The sequence below is a fragment of the Sinocyclocheilus anshuiensis genome, unplaced genomic scaffold, assembly GCF_001515605.1.
Source record: "Sinocyclocheilus anshuiensis isolate Anshui unplaced genomic scaffold, SAMN03320099.WGS_v1.1 scaffold364, whole genome shotgun sequence".
NCBI lineage: Eukaryota > Metazoa > Chordata > Actinopteri > Cypriniformes > Cyprinidae > Sinocyclocheilus > Sinocyclocheilus anshuiensis.
In genome coordinates this window covers 1,114,201-1,130,822 of record NW_015555735.1, presented here as the reverse complement: position 1 = coordinate 1,130,822, position 16,622 = coordinate 1,114,201, and the positions used below count along the sequence as shown (strand labels likewise).

The 16,622-nt window shown below is 37.2% G+C and overlaps 1 protein-coding gene across 1 annotated transcript; it reads right to left on the bottom strand.

Moving 5' to 3' along the window:
- On the bottom strand, positions 1 to 15,489 carry LOC107673051 (anoctamin-7-like). Its single transcript, XM_016466487.1, has 22 exons — positions 15,101 to 15,489; positions 12,824 to 12,941; positions 12,287 to 12,480; positions 12,087 to 12,194; positions 11,836 to 11,972; positions 11,689 to 11,746; positions 10,962 to 11,072; positions 10,663 to 10,828; positions 10,296 to 10,386; positions 9,648 to 9,744; positions 8,920 to 9,063; positions 6,789 to 6,992; positions 6,463 to 6,565; positions 6,077 to 6,188; positions 5,922 to 5,976; positions 5,221 to 5,318; positions 4,294 to 4,430; positions 3,658 to 3,863; positions 3,160 to 3,302; positions 2,768 to 2,858; positions 1,897 to 2,028; positions 1 to 109 (listed from the first exon to the last, which is right to left on the bottom strand). Exons 1-22 carry the CDS (start codon positions 15,230 to 15,232, stop codon positions 86 to 88), a joined length of 2,661 nt encoding a protein of 886 aa, XP_016321973.1. The 5' UTR covers positions 15,233 to 15,489; the 3' UTR covers positions 1 to 85.
- Positions 15,490 to 16,622: the final 1,133 nt, after the last annotated feature.

Genomic DNA, 16,622 nt, shown 5'->3' with positions numbered 1-16,622 from the left:
CCTCTTGGATCACTTCTAAGGGTGTAAAGTGTTTTCTTAGCGACTGTGCCCCCTTCTGGAGAAGCCCCTGCCCTGCATGTCAGTCTCATGTAGCGAGGCGCTTCGCTTGCTTCAAGGACCAGCATACAAGGAGAAAAGCAGAGAAATAAGAAGAAAAAAGAAAGAAGTACATTGTTTAGACGCATCCTCAATTAGTCACAAAATTTTATTCAAGGGATGGCTCACCCCAAATTTACCCTCAAGTTGTTCCAAACCTGTATGAGTTTCTTTCTTCTGCTGAACACAGAAGAAAGTATTATGAAGAATGTTGGTGACCAGATGGTTGATGGTAGCCACTGACTTCCATGGTAATTTTTTTCAATACTATGAAAGTTATTGGGTACCGGCAACTGTTTGGTTAACAGCATTCTTCAGAATAGCTTCTTTTGTCCTCAACAGACCAAAGAAACTATTACTATTAGGTGTAGAAAAATTTGAGTAAATGATGACAAGCATGTTTAATTATAATTTTTTTTAAATGATACATTTTAAATATTTTTTAAATCTATTCAGAGGCAGGTCTGTTTCTAAACTATTAAAGTAAGTAAAATTTTAAATACAACTTAATTAAAAACAATATACCCTAGAACAGAGACATAACCAGCACAAACATTGAAATCCTGGCAATATTCAGAATGATGGTTTTTCAGTGGCAGACTCTTAAACTTTTACATTTGGTTCCCCATAACTTTGAATATTCCATTACGTCACTGTTCAGAATCCAGCGCACATAGCCAAATATACACTCTGACCTTAAAAAAGCCGAAGCAGAGCATCATCCTAACACATATTTTCCAGAAAAGTGGGTTGAAAAATGTTTTGATCTTTTTCCCCCCTCTACTCTACAGAATATATGAAGTACATAAACCAGGGCAGTAAAAAAAAGTACCGGGAATTCCAAGGTCTTTGCTCCACTTTTACTAGAGTGCTGGAACTATGTCACACATTCATTTCATTTTTAAAAAATTAGATTTTTGTGAAAATGGAGATGAATAGAAATAAAAAGAAATAGCAAGGAAATTAAAGGAAAACAGCATTAAATTTATCATTACATTTATTTAAATGTGTGAACTTAAAGTTTTGGGTTGTTAAGATATTTTAATGTTTTTGAAAGAAGTCTCTTATTCTCATTAAGGCTGCATTTATTTGATCAAAAATACAGTAAAACAGTAATATTGTGAAATATTAGTACAATATAAAACACCTGTTTTCTGTTTTAATATATTTTAAAATTGCTAAATTAAAAATATTTGATTGGTAGTGTATATTTCAAAGCCTTTTCTGTTTTTTTGGTCATGACACAAGGCCAAGCACTGAAGCTCTGCTCTAGGTCGAACAACATGAAGACTTGTTATATTCCTCAGTAATAAAATCTCAGGCTGCGTCTGAAAACAGAAAAATGCAGCCCCCTTAGAAGGATGCATTCTGAAGTAGGGAGGCATCAAGGTATGTCTGAATCCAATGTTAGCTTCACTTCTTGTCTCCTGAGATGGCATAGATGTATCCTTTGCTGTGCATTCAATTCTGTGACACCTGAGCTAAAAAGTTAAAATGGTGTCCGAAAGTTGTGGTTGGTGGTCAGTTTCTGATTTCCAAACCACCAAAGTTCTCTCTGTTTTGTTGTAGATCAATAAACTGTTCTGCTGCCTGAAGTCTGTCTGAAATTAGTTTTGTGAGGTACCTTTGTGTGCAATCAGGCAGCGAGGCATCAGGTCAGCTGCCTAAGTTTTTGGATGCAGCCTCAGTCTCTGAGCTCTCTGGTGTGAGTGGTAATGAGAATAAGCATGGCTCACAGTGAGTGGGCACTGAAGGTTGTGGACATCACTATGTGCACTAACATCAGCTAAAGCTACTCACCAGCAGGGCCTCCTGGTTATCAGCCAAAGCCTGCTTAGCCAGGTAACGCTCCCGCTTGATCTTCAGCTCCAAGGACTCAGGGATGTCGGGAACCATCCAGTCGATGACACGCAGGACGAAGAACACCACATGCTGAGGATGAGTACACACACTTTATTAAGATGACCACAGAATAGAAATAATTATTAGATAATAATAAAAAGACTGTAAACAATCAGGTCATTATACAGAAAATGTAAATTGCCATCATCAAAGCATTTTTACTATCGTAATGCAAGATATTTCTGGGTAGAGCATGATATTCAGAAAATGTACTCTCACATTTTTAGTTGACATAGACTGACTTTTTAAATCTCTTTATTTATTTAATTAATAATGAAAAAGGGATAGATTATTGATATATAGACCTATATATAAATATCTGATATAAATATAAGAAAGACTTTGGTGATATTTATATGGCTTAAAGCACTTTTCTCCAATTCACTTATCAATGCTTTCCATTATATTTGATTTGTTCATTCATTTACTAATGTATTTTTTTATTTAGTATTTTAAACAATTCTATTTAATATTATTATATACTGTACATTAGGTCAATTAGTTTATGTATTGTTTTTTTTTCCTTGTGTGTGTGAGATGCTCTTTACTGTCGAATGTGTTTGTACAGTGTAATTTCTGTTTATTTAATTAAAAAATAACTAAATAAAGGCTGGAACTTTAATGAAAAGTTAACATTATGTACCAGAGTAAATGGGGTTAATTTTGATTTCATGTCGACTTTTAATTGGTCACAGTGTATACTGGGAAGCTCAAATTCAAGGAAGAATATGACTGTGATGTGGTTTGCAGGAGGAAGATCAATGATCACCTCAAAGGCAATGATAAAGCCCAGTCTTACAGCCAGAAGCTCCCAATACACCAGCGTGTATTTTCCATTTTCATCCCGAAATGCTTTATATCTGACAAGAAAAGTCATGACAAAAAAAAACAAAAAAGACCACAAGAGAAGAAAATCGAACCGTGCTGACAGCTACAATTTTACAGTTCACTGCTTTGATTAATAATTTTCCCCTCTACTGCAAAACTGTACAACAGCCAGGACACTCCTGAGAAACAAGATAATACAATAATACAAAATACAATAAAGATTTTTTTTTTTTAATCCTGAAATAAGAGAAAAAAACATATTTTTGCAAGTTCACATTGCAAAACTGATATATTCAGATTTCCTGCACTAGAAAACGGCATTAGCAATGTTACCTGCACACAGTATGACTGGAGTAGTTATAACTGGGTGGAGAGTAAGCCAGCGTGAAGTTGACATAACCATGCAGGTCATTGTTAAACTTGTACTGGTACAACAGGCGAGGCAAAAAATCTGAGGTAAATGCAATGAGGAAAGCCTGTGGGGGAAAAAGAAAAGAAAAAAAAAATCACAAGCAAATCTGAAACCTGGCAAGATGTTAAAAATAATGTTGGATTAATGTAACGTAACAAGACAAGTCATTTATGTACAACACAAAAAAAAATGTCCAATATCACACTAAATGTGCGGTCACATTAACTGTTACTCTGTGTTCAATTTGGTCATGTGAATTTGTCGTGCTGACCATGAGAAAGCGGCTTCACATCTGTGTGAGCTGTGCTTCATACATCACTATTGACAATGGAGTATTTTTTACTGCAAAATTCCACCTAGATTTTGCTGATTTGATACTTTAAGTATCAAAAATATTACTCATTTTTGTAGGCACTCACATTGACTATGACAGACACGTGGGACAGCGCCTCCAGTATGATGAACCACACACCGATGTGCTGGGCTCGCTCTGCCACGGGTCTCCGATATTCACACACAAACTTATAAGCGTCCAGCCTCACTTCCACCCAGTTATTTAGCAGGGCGAAGAGAGGAGCCAGAGGAAAGGCCGCCACAAAAATGGTGATGAAGCCAAACTGCAGGACTAGCAGCAATGAAGATCCAATAGTGTAAGTTTATTACAAGCATAGCAAGAGCATCTGTACAGAAATGTAACATCCATTTAAAGTTTATAATAAGTTGCATGATTACAGTAAGGTAAAAATATGCTACATTAGCAGAAATGACTATGACAAGAAATTCACTATTATAAATACTACTGTTGAAAAGTTTTGGGTTACTAACTTACTAACCCCAAACTTTTGACTGGTAATGTACTTACTCTTATATAACGATCTAGGCTGTTAGAAATGTTTTTTACTTGTCATGTCTTGTCTAGTACACCAAGTGAGCCGGGACTGCTGGTGCCCCTCAAGAAATGAGGTCCATTATGTTCCAGCGTCAGTAGTTACACATTTTTTGACAGAAACTTGGAACAAAAAATCTAATTAAAAAGAGAAATATTATCATCTTACCAATCTCCAGATACTCGTCAAAAAGCCCCTCACATGGAATCAACTCATAGTCCTGCTCCCAGCACTTGGGCTCCTCTGCCTTCTGGGCCTTTTTCACAGATGATAAGGCCCGTTTCTGTCTCCAAGCCTTTATTTTACTGAAAAGCAGAAAGAGGGAAAGAGAGAATGAGACAACCAAAGCAATAGACACGGTGTTCTGTTGATGATAATGATGATGGCTCTTCTGAGGCTATTTCTAGGTCTAAAATAGAACTGTGCTCATTTGGAAGATCCGGTTTTGCCTGAGTTTGACTCTGGTGAAGCATAATTGATAAGGGAGTGCTAAAAGCTTCTCCTGTGTCACATTTATTCTGCTAAACCACTAGAATTGCCGCCTTAGAGGAGAGACATGCTGCAGTATTGGCAGTGATGCAGTCATCTGTCTGCTCATTGCACCCTACAGTGATATCTACAGATGAATCAATATACAAATCAGTCAGTAAAAACAGCTATTCTTGCTTACATTTACGTATTTTTATTCTCGTACTGCTGCATGAAAGCACACAGCCCATCTATGATTGTAGGGACTTCTATTGTTTTATAAATAAAATATTTTCTCTCCTCTACCCATAAATCTAACCCTCACAGAAATGCTTTTGCAGTTTAAGATGTTCATTAGAATGTTTATTAATTATTCAATATGTTTTCCACAATGTAGGCTAAGCCTGACCCACACATACACAACCTCCACAGAAGATTGCTCTTCCAACCCTGCAGCACTGACCTACACTGCTGACTTGCTTTTCTCAGAGGACCAAATAAAATCATTTGGATTCTGCAGTGTTGAGACTTAAGAAGTCTTCAAGTGTGGTTTGCTCTACAATAGAATAAGCTTTTATGTGCAGCTCCAATAAATATGACTAGTCAGGCACTGAGGGAGAAACGTACGGGATGACAAACTCCTGAACGTTGTTGATAAGTTGTTTTCCCACCATGATGATGCAGAGCTGCTCAGCCAGTTCTATCAGACAACCTCCTGGTCCGCACTGCAACCACACATGCACAGTCATTAATATTTTTGAAATAAATCTCTTATTCTCACAGATGCTGCATTTATTTAGTTAGATATATAGTGTAAAAAACCATTTTGAGAAATATTATTAATTTAAAACACCTGTTTTCTATTTTAATATATTTTAAATGTAATTTATTCCTGTGATGCAAAGCTACATTTTCAGCAGCCATTACTCCAGTCTTCAGTGTCACATGATCCTTCATAAATCATTCCAATAGGCCGATTTGGTGCTCAAACATTTCTTGTTATTATCAATGCTGAAGATGAATAGAAAGTTCAAATAAACAGCGTTCATTGGAAATTACTGTAACTTTTGCACAATTTAATGCCTTGCTGAAGAAAGGTATTATTTTCTTTAAAAATAAATATTACTGACACCAAATGTCTCAACGGTATACAGGAAAACTACTTCTGTTTTGAAAAAGCTACAAATACAGTGCAACCTATTGTGAATGTTTTGCCTTTATTACAAGGCTGTCTTGAATACATGACTCTGATTTGCGATCTTTTTACAAAATATTGTTGAGTAATGACCGCTAATCGGTAATCATAAAACTGAAGGCAAAGCACTCACATCCTCATTCCGCATCCCGAATAGTGTGCCATAATGACCAGGATAGCCCACAAATCTGCAATAAAAAAACAAACAATAAAAGTGCACTGAAAGCTTTGATCTGGACAATTATGGCACAAAATGCTTTGGTCTGGTAGGCTAATTTAAAAGGTTACCTGCCCTTGAAGAAGGCTACATAGAAGGGCGACGAGTAAAAGTTGACAAACTGGAAGATGAAGACTTTGAATGTAAAGGCATCTTCATATTGTGTCTGTGTTCTGTGCATTTCTGTAGGGAAAAATGTTTCAGAAAGAGCCTTATTTGGGGAAACAAGATAAATTAGACTTATTTGATGGCATGTATGTGTCTCAAAGCTTTATTGTAACTGCCACAGAAAGTAGGACTAAGGACTAGAGTCCTAATGGCTTATTGATTCTCAAAGCAAGTGTGGATGGGCAGGTTCATTACCCTGAACCACACAAAACGGCAACACTGGCCTGATTTGATTGAAAGCCCTGGGCTTGTGTTGCTTTATGGGGTCTGATGTGTGCAGAAAGCCTACCCCATTTAGTGAGCTGTTCTGCCAGGGCTGTGTAGACCTGCCCCATCAGCAAGATCAAAGCCAGGTTCACCAAACTGCTGGAGATATTGGCAATATTCCCAGCCTGGAAGAAAAAAAAAATGTGTGTGCGGAGTGGATTCAGAGTTCAAGAGCTACTGCAGGTGCGGAGGAGATTAATGAAATGGAGCAGTACGGTAAGTTATCTTATATTTTAACCGATTTCTCTGAGACGTTACATGTCACAGTTTTAAATCTGGATGTCTTGTACAGAGCACATTCAGGGCTTTTCAGAGATATCAAATGATTGAATGTTTCACCATGAACACTCCCTCTCTTTGGTCTTTAAAAATTTGTAGCTCCATTAAACCTCTGACAACTCCAGTGGGTCTCACCATTATAACAATGACCATAGAGCCGGTCAGAATGCGTGAAATCCGGGCCTTTTCAGGAAAGTAGGGTTCCTTTACTCCTGTCACTGGGTTTTCCTCCATTGCAGGAGCCATGGCAACAAACTCAGGACGTGGTGGTTCCTTCTCATTAAAAAAATAAAAAGATATTTTTAACTATTTCTGATATACATTGGCAATCTAATAAAACACACAATGTTAGAAATAATAAATAAAATAATAATTAAATAAATAACTATATATATATATATATATATATATATATATATATATGTATATGTATCCTCCTGACTACCAGCTATGGAGTTTTGTCCACTGTAGAGGACATTATGTTTTAGCGATTTCTCTGAGACGTTACATGTCACAGTTTTAAGTCTGGATGTCCTACATCAATTTCATACATGTCCACTGTAGAGGACACCAGGACTTAAAGCATGTTTATTACACATTTTGGGAGACAACAAATGAATAGAGAAAAATATATATATCAGTATTCCTATTAAATATTAGATATTATTATCAAACTCTTGCTAATTATTACTCCCATATAGATACATTGTATATAATGGAAAAACTAGTTTATGGCCATTTTGCACACATTTTGCATAAAAAACATGGTTTTTAAAAATATCTTTCATAACATAGTTGAGAATCATTTGGTATAAAAAAAAATCATCATTTGGTATAAAAAAAATGAAAATTGATTTCTGGTTAAAACAAAAATCCCACTCTTTTTGCCTTTTCATGTCTATTCATGTCTTTTTATTTTTTTTTAAACAGGACTTTTTAAAGTCCCGATGTCCTCTACAGAGGACATAACATATGAATAAAATATCATTTTTCAAAAATCTTATTTTTCACATTTTTTCGTATGCTCAAATGGCTGCAATATAACAAAGAGTGAAAAATTTAAGGGGGTCTGAATACTTTCCGTACCCACTGTATATACAGTTTTGTCCTGTTTTTGAGTAACAAATATCTAAACGTCCTTAAAACAAACCAAATTTTCTAAATGTTGATTTATTTCAATTAGAATTAGTTTTGTTTGTTTCATAAGGACAGTGCCTTCTTGAGTTTTTCTGCTGTGAAAGGGGCCAAAAAAATTCGATAATCAAAAACAAAACAAAACACGTTAAACCTCATCTTCATGGAAATCCATGCAGTCCCAGTGGTGAGCGAGAGTGGCATTCTTGCGTTTCCAGTATTCCAAGAACGTGACGGCCCACAAAGACATGAACACACTGAAGAAGACAGTGCCGGGATGATCAAACAGATAGCCCACCTAAAGAAGAGTTGAGATTAACCATCACCTGTTTTTATATTACTATTGACCATGCTACATTCAAAAAATTATATGACATAAAACAACTTCATTGCCGTTCAAAGGTTTGGGATCAGTAAGATTTGTTAGAAAATGTTTTTTAATGGAGCCTCTTGTACTCATCGAGGCTGTATTTGTTTGATAAAAAATACAGAAAAACAGTAATATTGTGAAATATTATTGCAATTCTAATATTGGTTTCCTATTTTAATATACTTTAAAATATAACTTATCAGCCATTACTCCAGTCTTCAGTGTCACATCGGTGGGCAAACTTGGCCCTCCCAGGCCACTTTCCTTCAGAGTTTAGCTCCAACCCTAATCAAACACACCTGAACCAGCTAATCATTGTCTTCAAGACTACTAGAAGGCTACAGGCAGGTGAATCATATCAGGGTTGGATCAAATCTCTGCAAGAAAGTGGCCTGGAAGGGCCAAGTTTGCCCATCAATGACATGACAAAATACTAAATTCACAAAACTGTTTTTTCCTGGTAGTCAGGAGGATATATATATATATACTGTATATATATATATATACAGTTTTGTCCTGTTTTTGAGTAACAAATATCTAAACGTCCTTAAAACAAACCAAATTTTCTAAATGTTGATTTATTTCAATTAGAATTAGTTTTGTTTGTTTCATAAGGACAGTGCCTTCTTGAGTTTTTCTGCTGTGAAAGGGGCCAAAAAAATTCGATAATCAAAAACAAAACAAAACACGTTAAACCTCATCTTCATGGAAATCCATGCAGTCCCAGTGGTGAGCGAGAGTGGCATTCTTGCGTTTCCAGTATTCCAAGAACGTGACGGCCCACAAAGACATGAACACACTGAAGAAGACAGTGCCGGGATGATCAAACAGATAGCCCACCTAAAGAAGAGTTGAGATTAACCATCACCTGTTTTTATATTACTATTGACCATGCTACATTCAAAAAATTATATGACATAAAACAACTTCATTGCCGTTCAAAGGTTTGGGATCAGTAAGATTTGTTAGAAAATGTTTTTTAATGGAGCCTCTTGTACTCATCGAGGCTGTATTTGTTTGATAAAAAATACAGAAAAACACATATTAGAATGATTTCTGAAGATCATGTGACACTTTATACTGGAGCAATGATGATGGAAATTCAGCTTTGCATCACAGAAATAAATTATATTTTAAAGGATATAAAAATAGAAACCATTATTTTATACTGTAATAACATTTTTCAAGATTACTGTTTTTTTCTGTATTTTTGATCAAATAAATGCAGCCTTGATGAGCATAAGACACTTCTTGAAAAAACATTAAAATTCTTACTGATCCCAACATTTTAAACACCAATGCATATTTTCCATAGTCAGTATGTACTCCATACACATAATCATAAACTACTGTATACAAGCATATCAAATTCTACAATATTGTGTCTTTCATATATAGACAATATACTCAACTCATCTGATTACCTTGGCCATGGGACAGATGTCTGATATATTCCAGGGTTTACAGGTTTCACACAGAGGACACATTAGATAAAATCCTCCACTCTCGCAGATTTCCTTCCTGTAGATGGCAAATGGAAACAGGCAACAATGGTACAACTAAAATGAAAGCAAACATACAGCCTGTGTTTTTGAAGTACATTGTCTTGGTGAAATTGTGTTGATAAAACATAAGAAAATATTAGAAATCTGGTAGGAATGTAGTAAGAGTGTGGTTACTAGAAGCAATAGTATAGTTTTATGTTAAGATCAATAGACCAAGGAGGCAAAGTGTACAAATGAATGCTTCAATGATATAGACACATACAGTGCTTCCAATTTTGGTTTGCTTTACGGTCTCTTGCTCTCTGATTCTCATTATTTTGCTTGCTTATTCTGAGGTGTAAACTGCAGCAAATATTTCCAACTCATCGCTATTAGTCCTTCAAGTACATGCGGTCAACAGTTGCTATAGTAACAAATAAAGGTCATAAAGCCCACTGATATGACATTATTTCTGATAGCAGCGAAATAGCTTAGAGGAGCACTAAATGTGTGAGTCATGTAGAGCAGAAAGAAGTTCAGTGCAGCAGCTGAAACACTGTGTTAATCGATAATATGGTTAACACTTACGCTGGGGTATTGGATCCCATTGTCAAAATACCCGAAACAAAGACGCACGTCCCAACCAATGCAGCAGGCAAAAGCCAGGCTGTGTAAAATCCTGTAAACAGTAGATTTTGGTCATTATTGGTTATTATAATTGGTAATATATTGACAGTACTTGTTTTTGTGGTTTGTGACACTAGCAATGCCTAGGCAATGGGTTTCAAAACATATATCATATAATTTTATTTAATTTAATAACAAATATATGACTATATTACTAACAAATATATAAAAATAATAATATATAAAAAAATATGAATGTATAAAAAATATGTCTGTAATATGCATTACACATACGCAAATATGAATAGGATCTATGGTGCCTACTCACCCAACCATGCAAAATAAAGCGCAATCTTCTCTCCAAAGTATTCACGGATGTGATCTAGAGGCTGGTACTTATACCATTTTAACCAGTTGGACCAGTAGTGGTACAGTACCTGCCTCTTGTTCAACTGATCGGGCTGCATGTCACAACCTGGGAGCTCAAATGGTCCCTTTAAAAAAGAAAAAAGCTGACAGAGTATGAAGGTGTACTTTTAATAAGACATACATGTTTTAAGTGCATTGCTGTACTTCTAATAAGACACGTTTGAGGCACATTGCAGTATATGGTGTCTTGTGCCTAACCTCATGCAGAGGGAATGCACCCGTAAAAGCCCCCTCATTCATTAGACGAGCGACTCCAACTTCTGCACGCTTCCTCCTGCCATACACAGTCCTTGCTAAGATTTCATACACCTGCGATGAGAATAGGTGTAAGCAATTATCATACACTTATTCCATCATATACACTACCATTCAAAACTTTTAAGTCAGTAAGAGTTTTAAGAAATCAACACATTTATACATCAAAGATACATTAAATTTATCAAACGTCACAATAAAGACATTTACATTGTTACAAAAATATTTATTTTAAATAAAAGCTGCACATTCTATTCATCAAAGAATTCTGAAAAATATGCATCAAGGTTTCCTCAAACATATTTAAGTGTCACAACAACTGTTTTCAACACTGATATAAGAAGAAGAAATGTTACTTGAGCATCAAATCAGCATATTAGAATGATTTCTAAAGGATCATGAAACTGAAGACTGAAGCAATGGCTGCTGAAAATTCAGCTTTGCCATCACATGAATATATTAAATTTAAAAAATATATATTAAAAAATAAAAACGTTATTTTGATCAAATGCATGCAGCCTTGTTGAGCAAAAGAGACTTATTTAAAAAAAACAAAAAATCTTACTGACCCCAAACTTTTGAACGTTAGTGTATGTAATCATTTATTACACTATTGCAACTATGTGATACCCAATTCTGCTTTTCTCGTGGCTGTTTACAGCACACTCACAATGCGGTGTCTCTGTGTGTTGGTGAAGTAGTTTTCACGGTCATCAGAGCCCAGAAACCTGAAAGTCAAAGTAAATAGCTATATTTACACATCTGTTTCTGCAAGTAGATGATCACCTTGTACACTCCTAGAAAAAAAAAGCCTAACTTTTCCATTTTGGACTTGCGGAAGACACATGTGTAGTAGTCCACAGGACGGTTGGGGACTGAGTCTTTCATGATGTTCGGCACCCAGAGCTTCTGAAGAACTTGAGCAGAAGTGTTGAAGTCTGGGTGTGGCTGTGCCTTTCAATAAACATATACAACTCATTTCAGAGCTCACTTCACTTGATTCTAGAGTTATTTTAAACCCTCGGTTTTTAAGTTGGGGAGGTGAATACGAAAACATGGCTCTCTAACCTGCAGAGGTGCTCTAAGACAAAACTCCTCAGCGTAGTACACCAACACATCCCATGGAGCATGGAGCTTCAGATAGTGTATAGTCTTTTTTACACTGGATGATTCCTCCTGATAATAAAGAGAAAACCATTAGAAACAACACGGTAAGTACCATAAAAGGCATTGATTGCACTGGTTGAAAATTAACCTAATAGCTTAACCTTTTCCATCAACAGTCCAGCACTCTGGAGGTTCTGGATGAATTTGTGCCTCCATCGGGCCAGCTGAGCTTTTCTTCTCTCTGACCTGCTCTCCTCCTGTGCTGCTTCTACTGCCTCCTCTGCAGCCTCCCCTTGCGACTGTCCCCGACTTCGACGCTTGCGACGCACCTTCACCTCCCACACCAGCACAAAGTCTGGGGCAAGAGCGAATAGGCTTAATGTGACTACTTGGGCAGCAATGCGGTTGGCATATTAATATCGTTTTTACAACAGTCCAGCACTCTGGAGGTTCTGGATGAATTTGTGCCTCCATCGGGCCAGCTGAGCTTTTCTTCTCTCTGACCTGCTCTCCTCCTGTGCTGCTTCTACTGCCTCCTCTGCAGCCTCCCCTTGCGACTGTCCCCGACTTCGACGCTTGCGACGCACCTTCACCTCCCACACCAGCACAAAGTCTGGGGCAAGAGCGAATAGGCTTAATGTGCCTACTTGGGAAGCAATGCGGTTGGCACATTAATATCGTTTTTATCAAACCATTACCTATTTTTGTTTGGCCGTCTCTGAGGTAGTTGCCCGAGGGGTGAACAGGTGGGCTTGAGGTCCGCTCACAATGAACATATATGGGGTCATCATCCTCATCATTAACCGCAGTATTCAACTGTTATGACAACATGAATATATTTAAGCAACGCAGAACAAAGGAGCTGTTGGTCTATTATTTTTTCTGTGTTAATAAATAGTATTAAGCGCAAAATCAGAGCTAAAATCATCTAGCGCGTGGGCCACATAACTGCGAACAGCGCTTCCCTCAGGCCGCGTCTTTGAAAAGTCACACATACCGTTGCGATCCAATTTAAGGCTTTTGTTGGCAAACTACCTTACAGGAATAGTTCTAACAAAATTTCTGAAAATGTACTCACCCTCAGACCATCCAAGATGCAGACGAGTTATTTGTTCATCGAAACTAAGATTTTGAGAAATTAAGCATTCACTGCTCAGGCCGCGTCTTTGAAAAGTCACACATACCGTTGCGATCCAATTTAAGGCTTTTGTTGGCAAACTACCTTACAGGAATAGTTCTAACAAAATTTCTGAAAATGTACTCACCCTTAGACCATCCAAGATGCAGACGAGTTATTTGTTCATCGAAACTAAGATTTTGAGAAACTAAGCATTCACTGCTCACCAATGGATTCTCTGCAGTGATGGGTGCCGTCAGAATGAGAGTTCATACAGCTGATAAAAACCTAACAATAATACACAAGTAATTCGCATGACACTGGTCCATAAACTATGCCTTTGCTGCATGTTTGTAAGAAACAAATCCATCATTTTATCTTTTTACATCTGGCCAATGTAGTCCATAAGTCATAACTCATATAAGCACTGTAAAAGTCCACCCCGTTGTCCTGTCACATCAAAATCCACCAATATATTTGTTTAAAATGGTTCAGAACAGTTTTCACTTGTAAATAGTGCTTGATCTGTGCATATTTCTCTACTAATTCAGATGAGATGACTTTTTCACTGGAGAAAGCAATATTTTAACTGGAAATAACTGTTTGAAGTTAAAAACATCTTAAAGATTAATTTGTTTATTACAAACATGTAGATTTTCACTTTACAATTAATTATTGTAATATTTTTATCAGCGGTTTGAACTCTCATTTTGATCTTTAATTTATCCAAATCAGAACCCCTCTAAAACTAGCCTGCAAACCAGCTATGACCAGGCTGGAAGACCAGCTAAAACCAGCCAGACAACTTAGGCTGTTTTTTTTTTGATAAATAAACAATCATCTACATCTTGGATGGCCAGAGGGTGAGTACATTTTCAGCAAATTAAATTTTTTTGTGTAAACTATTAATTGGAGAATCAGGGCTGAAATCAGGTGGAGGATGACATTACCAGATACATATTTCTCGGACAATTGCGATGCATCGTCACTTGTCTCAGATTGTCTTTGAACATTTACACATACCATAGCGATCATAACTCGTGTAAAAAAGCACTGAATTAGTTTTTTTTTTTTTACTCCATTAACTGTTGATGAGTGGAAAATCAGGGTTAGTGGTTTGCGGGCAGCATTAAATATTTTGACTAATTTGCAAATCAACCTTCAGTATAAAGTGTGTTCTGACTGGAAATAACATCAGTGACTGGAAATAACATCAGTGACGATAAACAGTTGTGTAATGTGAAAAGAATGAATCAAAAGAATGAAATTAATCAGTGTTTTTGAAGGAACAGGTTGAGTGAATGATTTAAATGACTCATTAATAAAGGCTGTCACTTGTTACCACCTACTGGTGTAATGATGTAACCCTACAGAAAGAGTCACTGGAAAAATCACCACTAATGCACAGACTGACAGTCTGTCTAGAATGCACAAACAGACAAGCGGAGTGATAGATACAGTGAAAAGTCTAGCAGTTGGACTGCTGCTCGGCCAATCAAACTCAAGGACTGGAAGTTGGGAACTAACTGTTGTAAATGACAATCTGACAAAAATGACAACTATACTGGGTTTTATTTAAGTAAGACAGGTAAAAACAATTAAGGATTTAACCCAATAGCAAAACATAATTAATACATCCTTTATAAATATGTTTATTTTCTGCATTAACACAAACCACCAGGTTGCCTAATCAGCAAAGTCATGTGCTAATTAAACAGCAATTTTAGCACACAAACAAACAGCTCTGCAATGAGTATTGCTACACAAAGCAACTAGAACTCTTGTTTTGATGAACAAATGTATCTCATAAAGTATGCATCAGTACATAATGCTGTACAACACAGATCAGTACACTCACATATCTGGGTGGGATGAAACCCCCATTTTTCAGGCTTCCATAACTGTCTGGAACATGAGTCTCGCCGCTGTAGTCCAGATCCAGCAGAACCTCCCGGTCCATCAGCACCTCAGGGTTCCTCTTCTTCAGCATGATAATCAGAGACAGCCAGAATCAAACGTTGAGGTGGAGCTAGAAGAGACTAGGTCTTTTAACTCACATTCAGAGCCTCAGTACAACTGATCTATGTACACAGTCCCATGTTCCAGTCCAGGCACTCCTGCAGAACATCAGCGCCCAATAAATTATGTGCACAAATTTAATTTGAGATAAAAGTATAAGTGCATTTCCGGCCCCAAAGAAGAGCTGCAGGAGAGGAGACAGAGGAAATGCACTAAGTGCCTCTATAAGCGGATGAGACAAAACAAGGGCAGCAGTGGGTCTGCAGCATCTCTGCACTCTCTCTCTCGCTCTCTTTCATTCACTGCATCCCTGTCTCCGCAGCACCAGAGGGACACTTACCGTAAATCCTCTGGCATACGAGCCTATCCTTTCATCTTCAGCAAGGAAAAACACATGTAAATACACTTTGCAACAAGAATGCATATATCCTGTTTCCTGTTAAAGACGGATGCAAAACGCAGTGTCATATACAGGCAGACATTCACTTAAATCACTATTCATCTGAGACTGAGGTGATGACCAAATTTTAATGCATTAGGATTCCACATAAATCCGGTCTCAAATACACTATAGACCAGGGGTGCCCAAACTCGGTCCTGGAGGGCCGGTGTCCTGCAGAGTTTAGCTCCAACTTGCCTCAACACACCTGCCTTTAAGTTTCTAGTATGCCTAGTAAGAGCTTGATTAGCTGGTTCAGGTGTGTTTAATTGGGGTTGGAGCTAAACTCTTCAGGACACCGGCCCTCCAGGACCGAGTTTGGGCAGCCCTGCTATAGACTAAATGCACTAAATTGTGTTTTAGAAGGAGCATAAATCTTATTGCCTAAAGATGTACACAATCTATTGGAAGGACGGACCATCACGGTTCAAAACCCTTTGGTGCAAAGAGGTAAAACGTTGGATTGCATGGATATTGAAACATTGCCAGCTGAAAGTTAGGAATTGGCCAGAACAAATTGGCCGAGTCAGAGAGGAATACTGCTTTACATTGCTTTAGTTGCATTGCCATTATTTGCATTGTGTATATTTATGTCTTGCACTAATCATTAGCACTTAACAGCAATTAAACTCTGCCATTAGCAATTTGAATGGTATTTGCAGACTTCTGGGTCAGTCTTAAAGGGGTCACATGATGCTGCTAAAAAGAACAGTATTTTGTGTATTTGGTGTAATGTTGTGAGACATAAAAACATTTAGAGTACAAATGATTGGCACGTTCTCAAAAAAATAATCTCTGTATGTACCATGTGATGCTTTTTGCTTGATATAAACCCCATCCCACCCCCCACCCCCCATTTCTGTGGTGCGTTAATATTTTGATGTTACTGCGGTAGTGCAGACAGAGGGGGGAGAGAAATAAA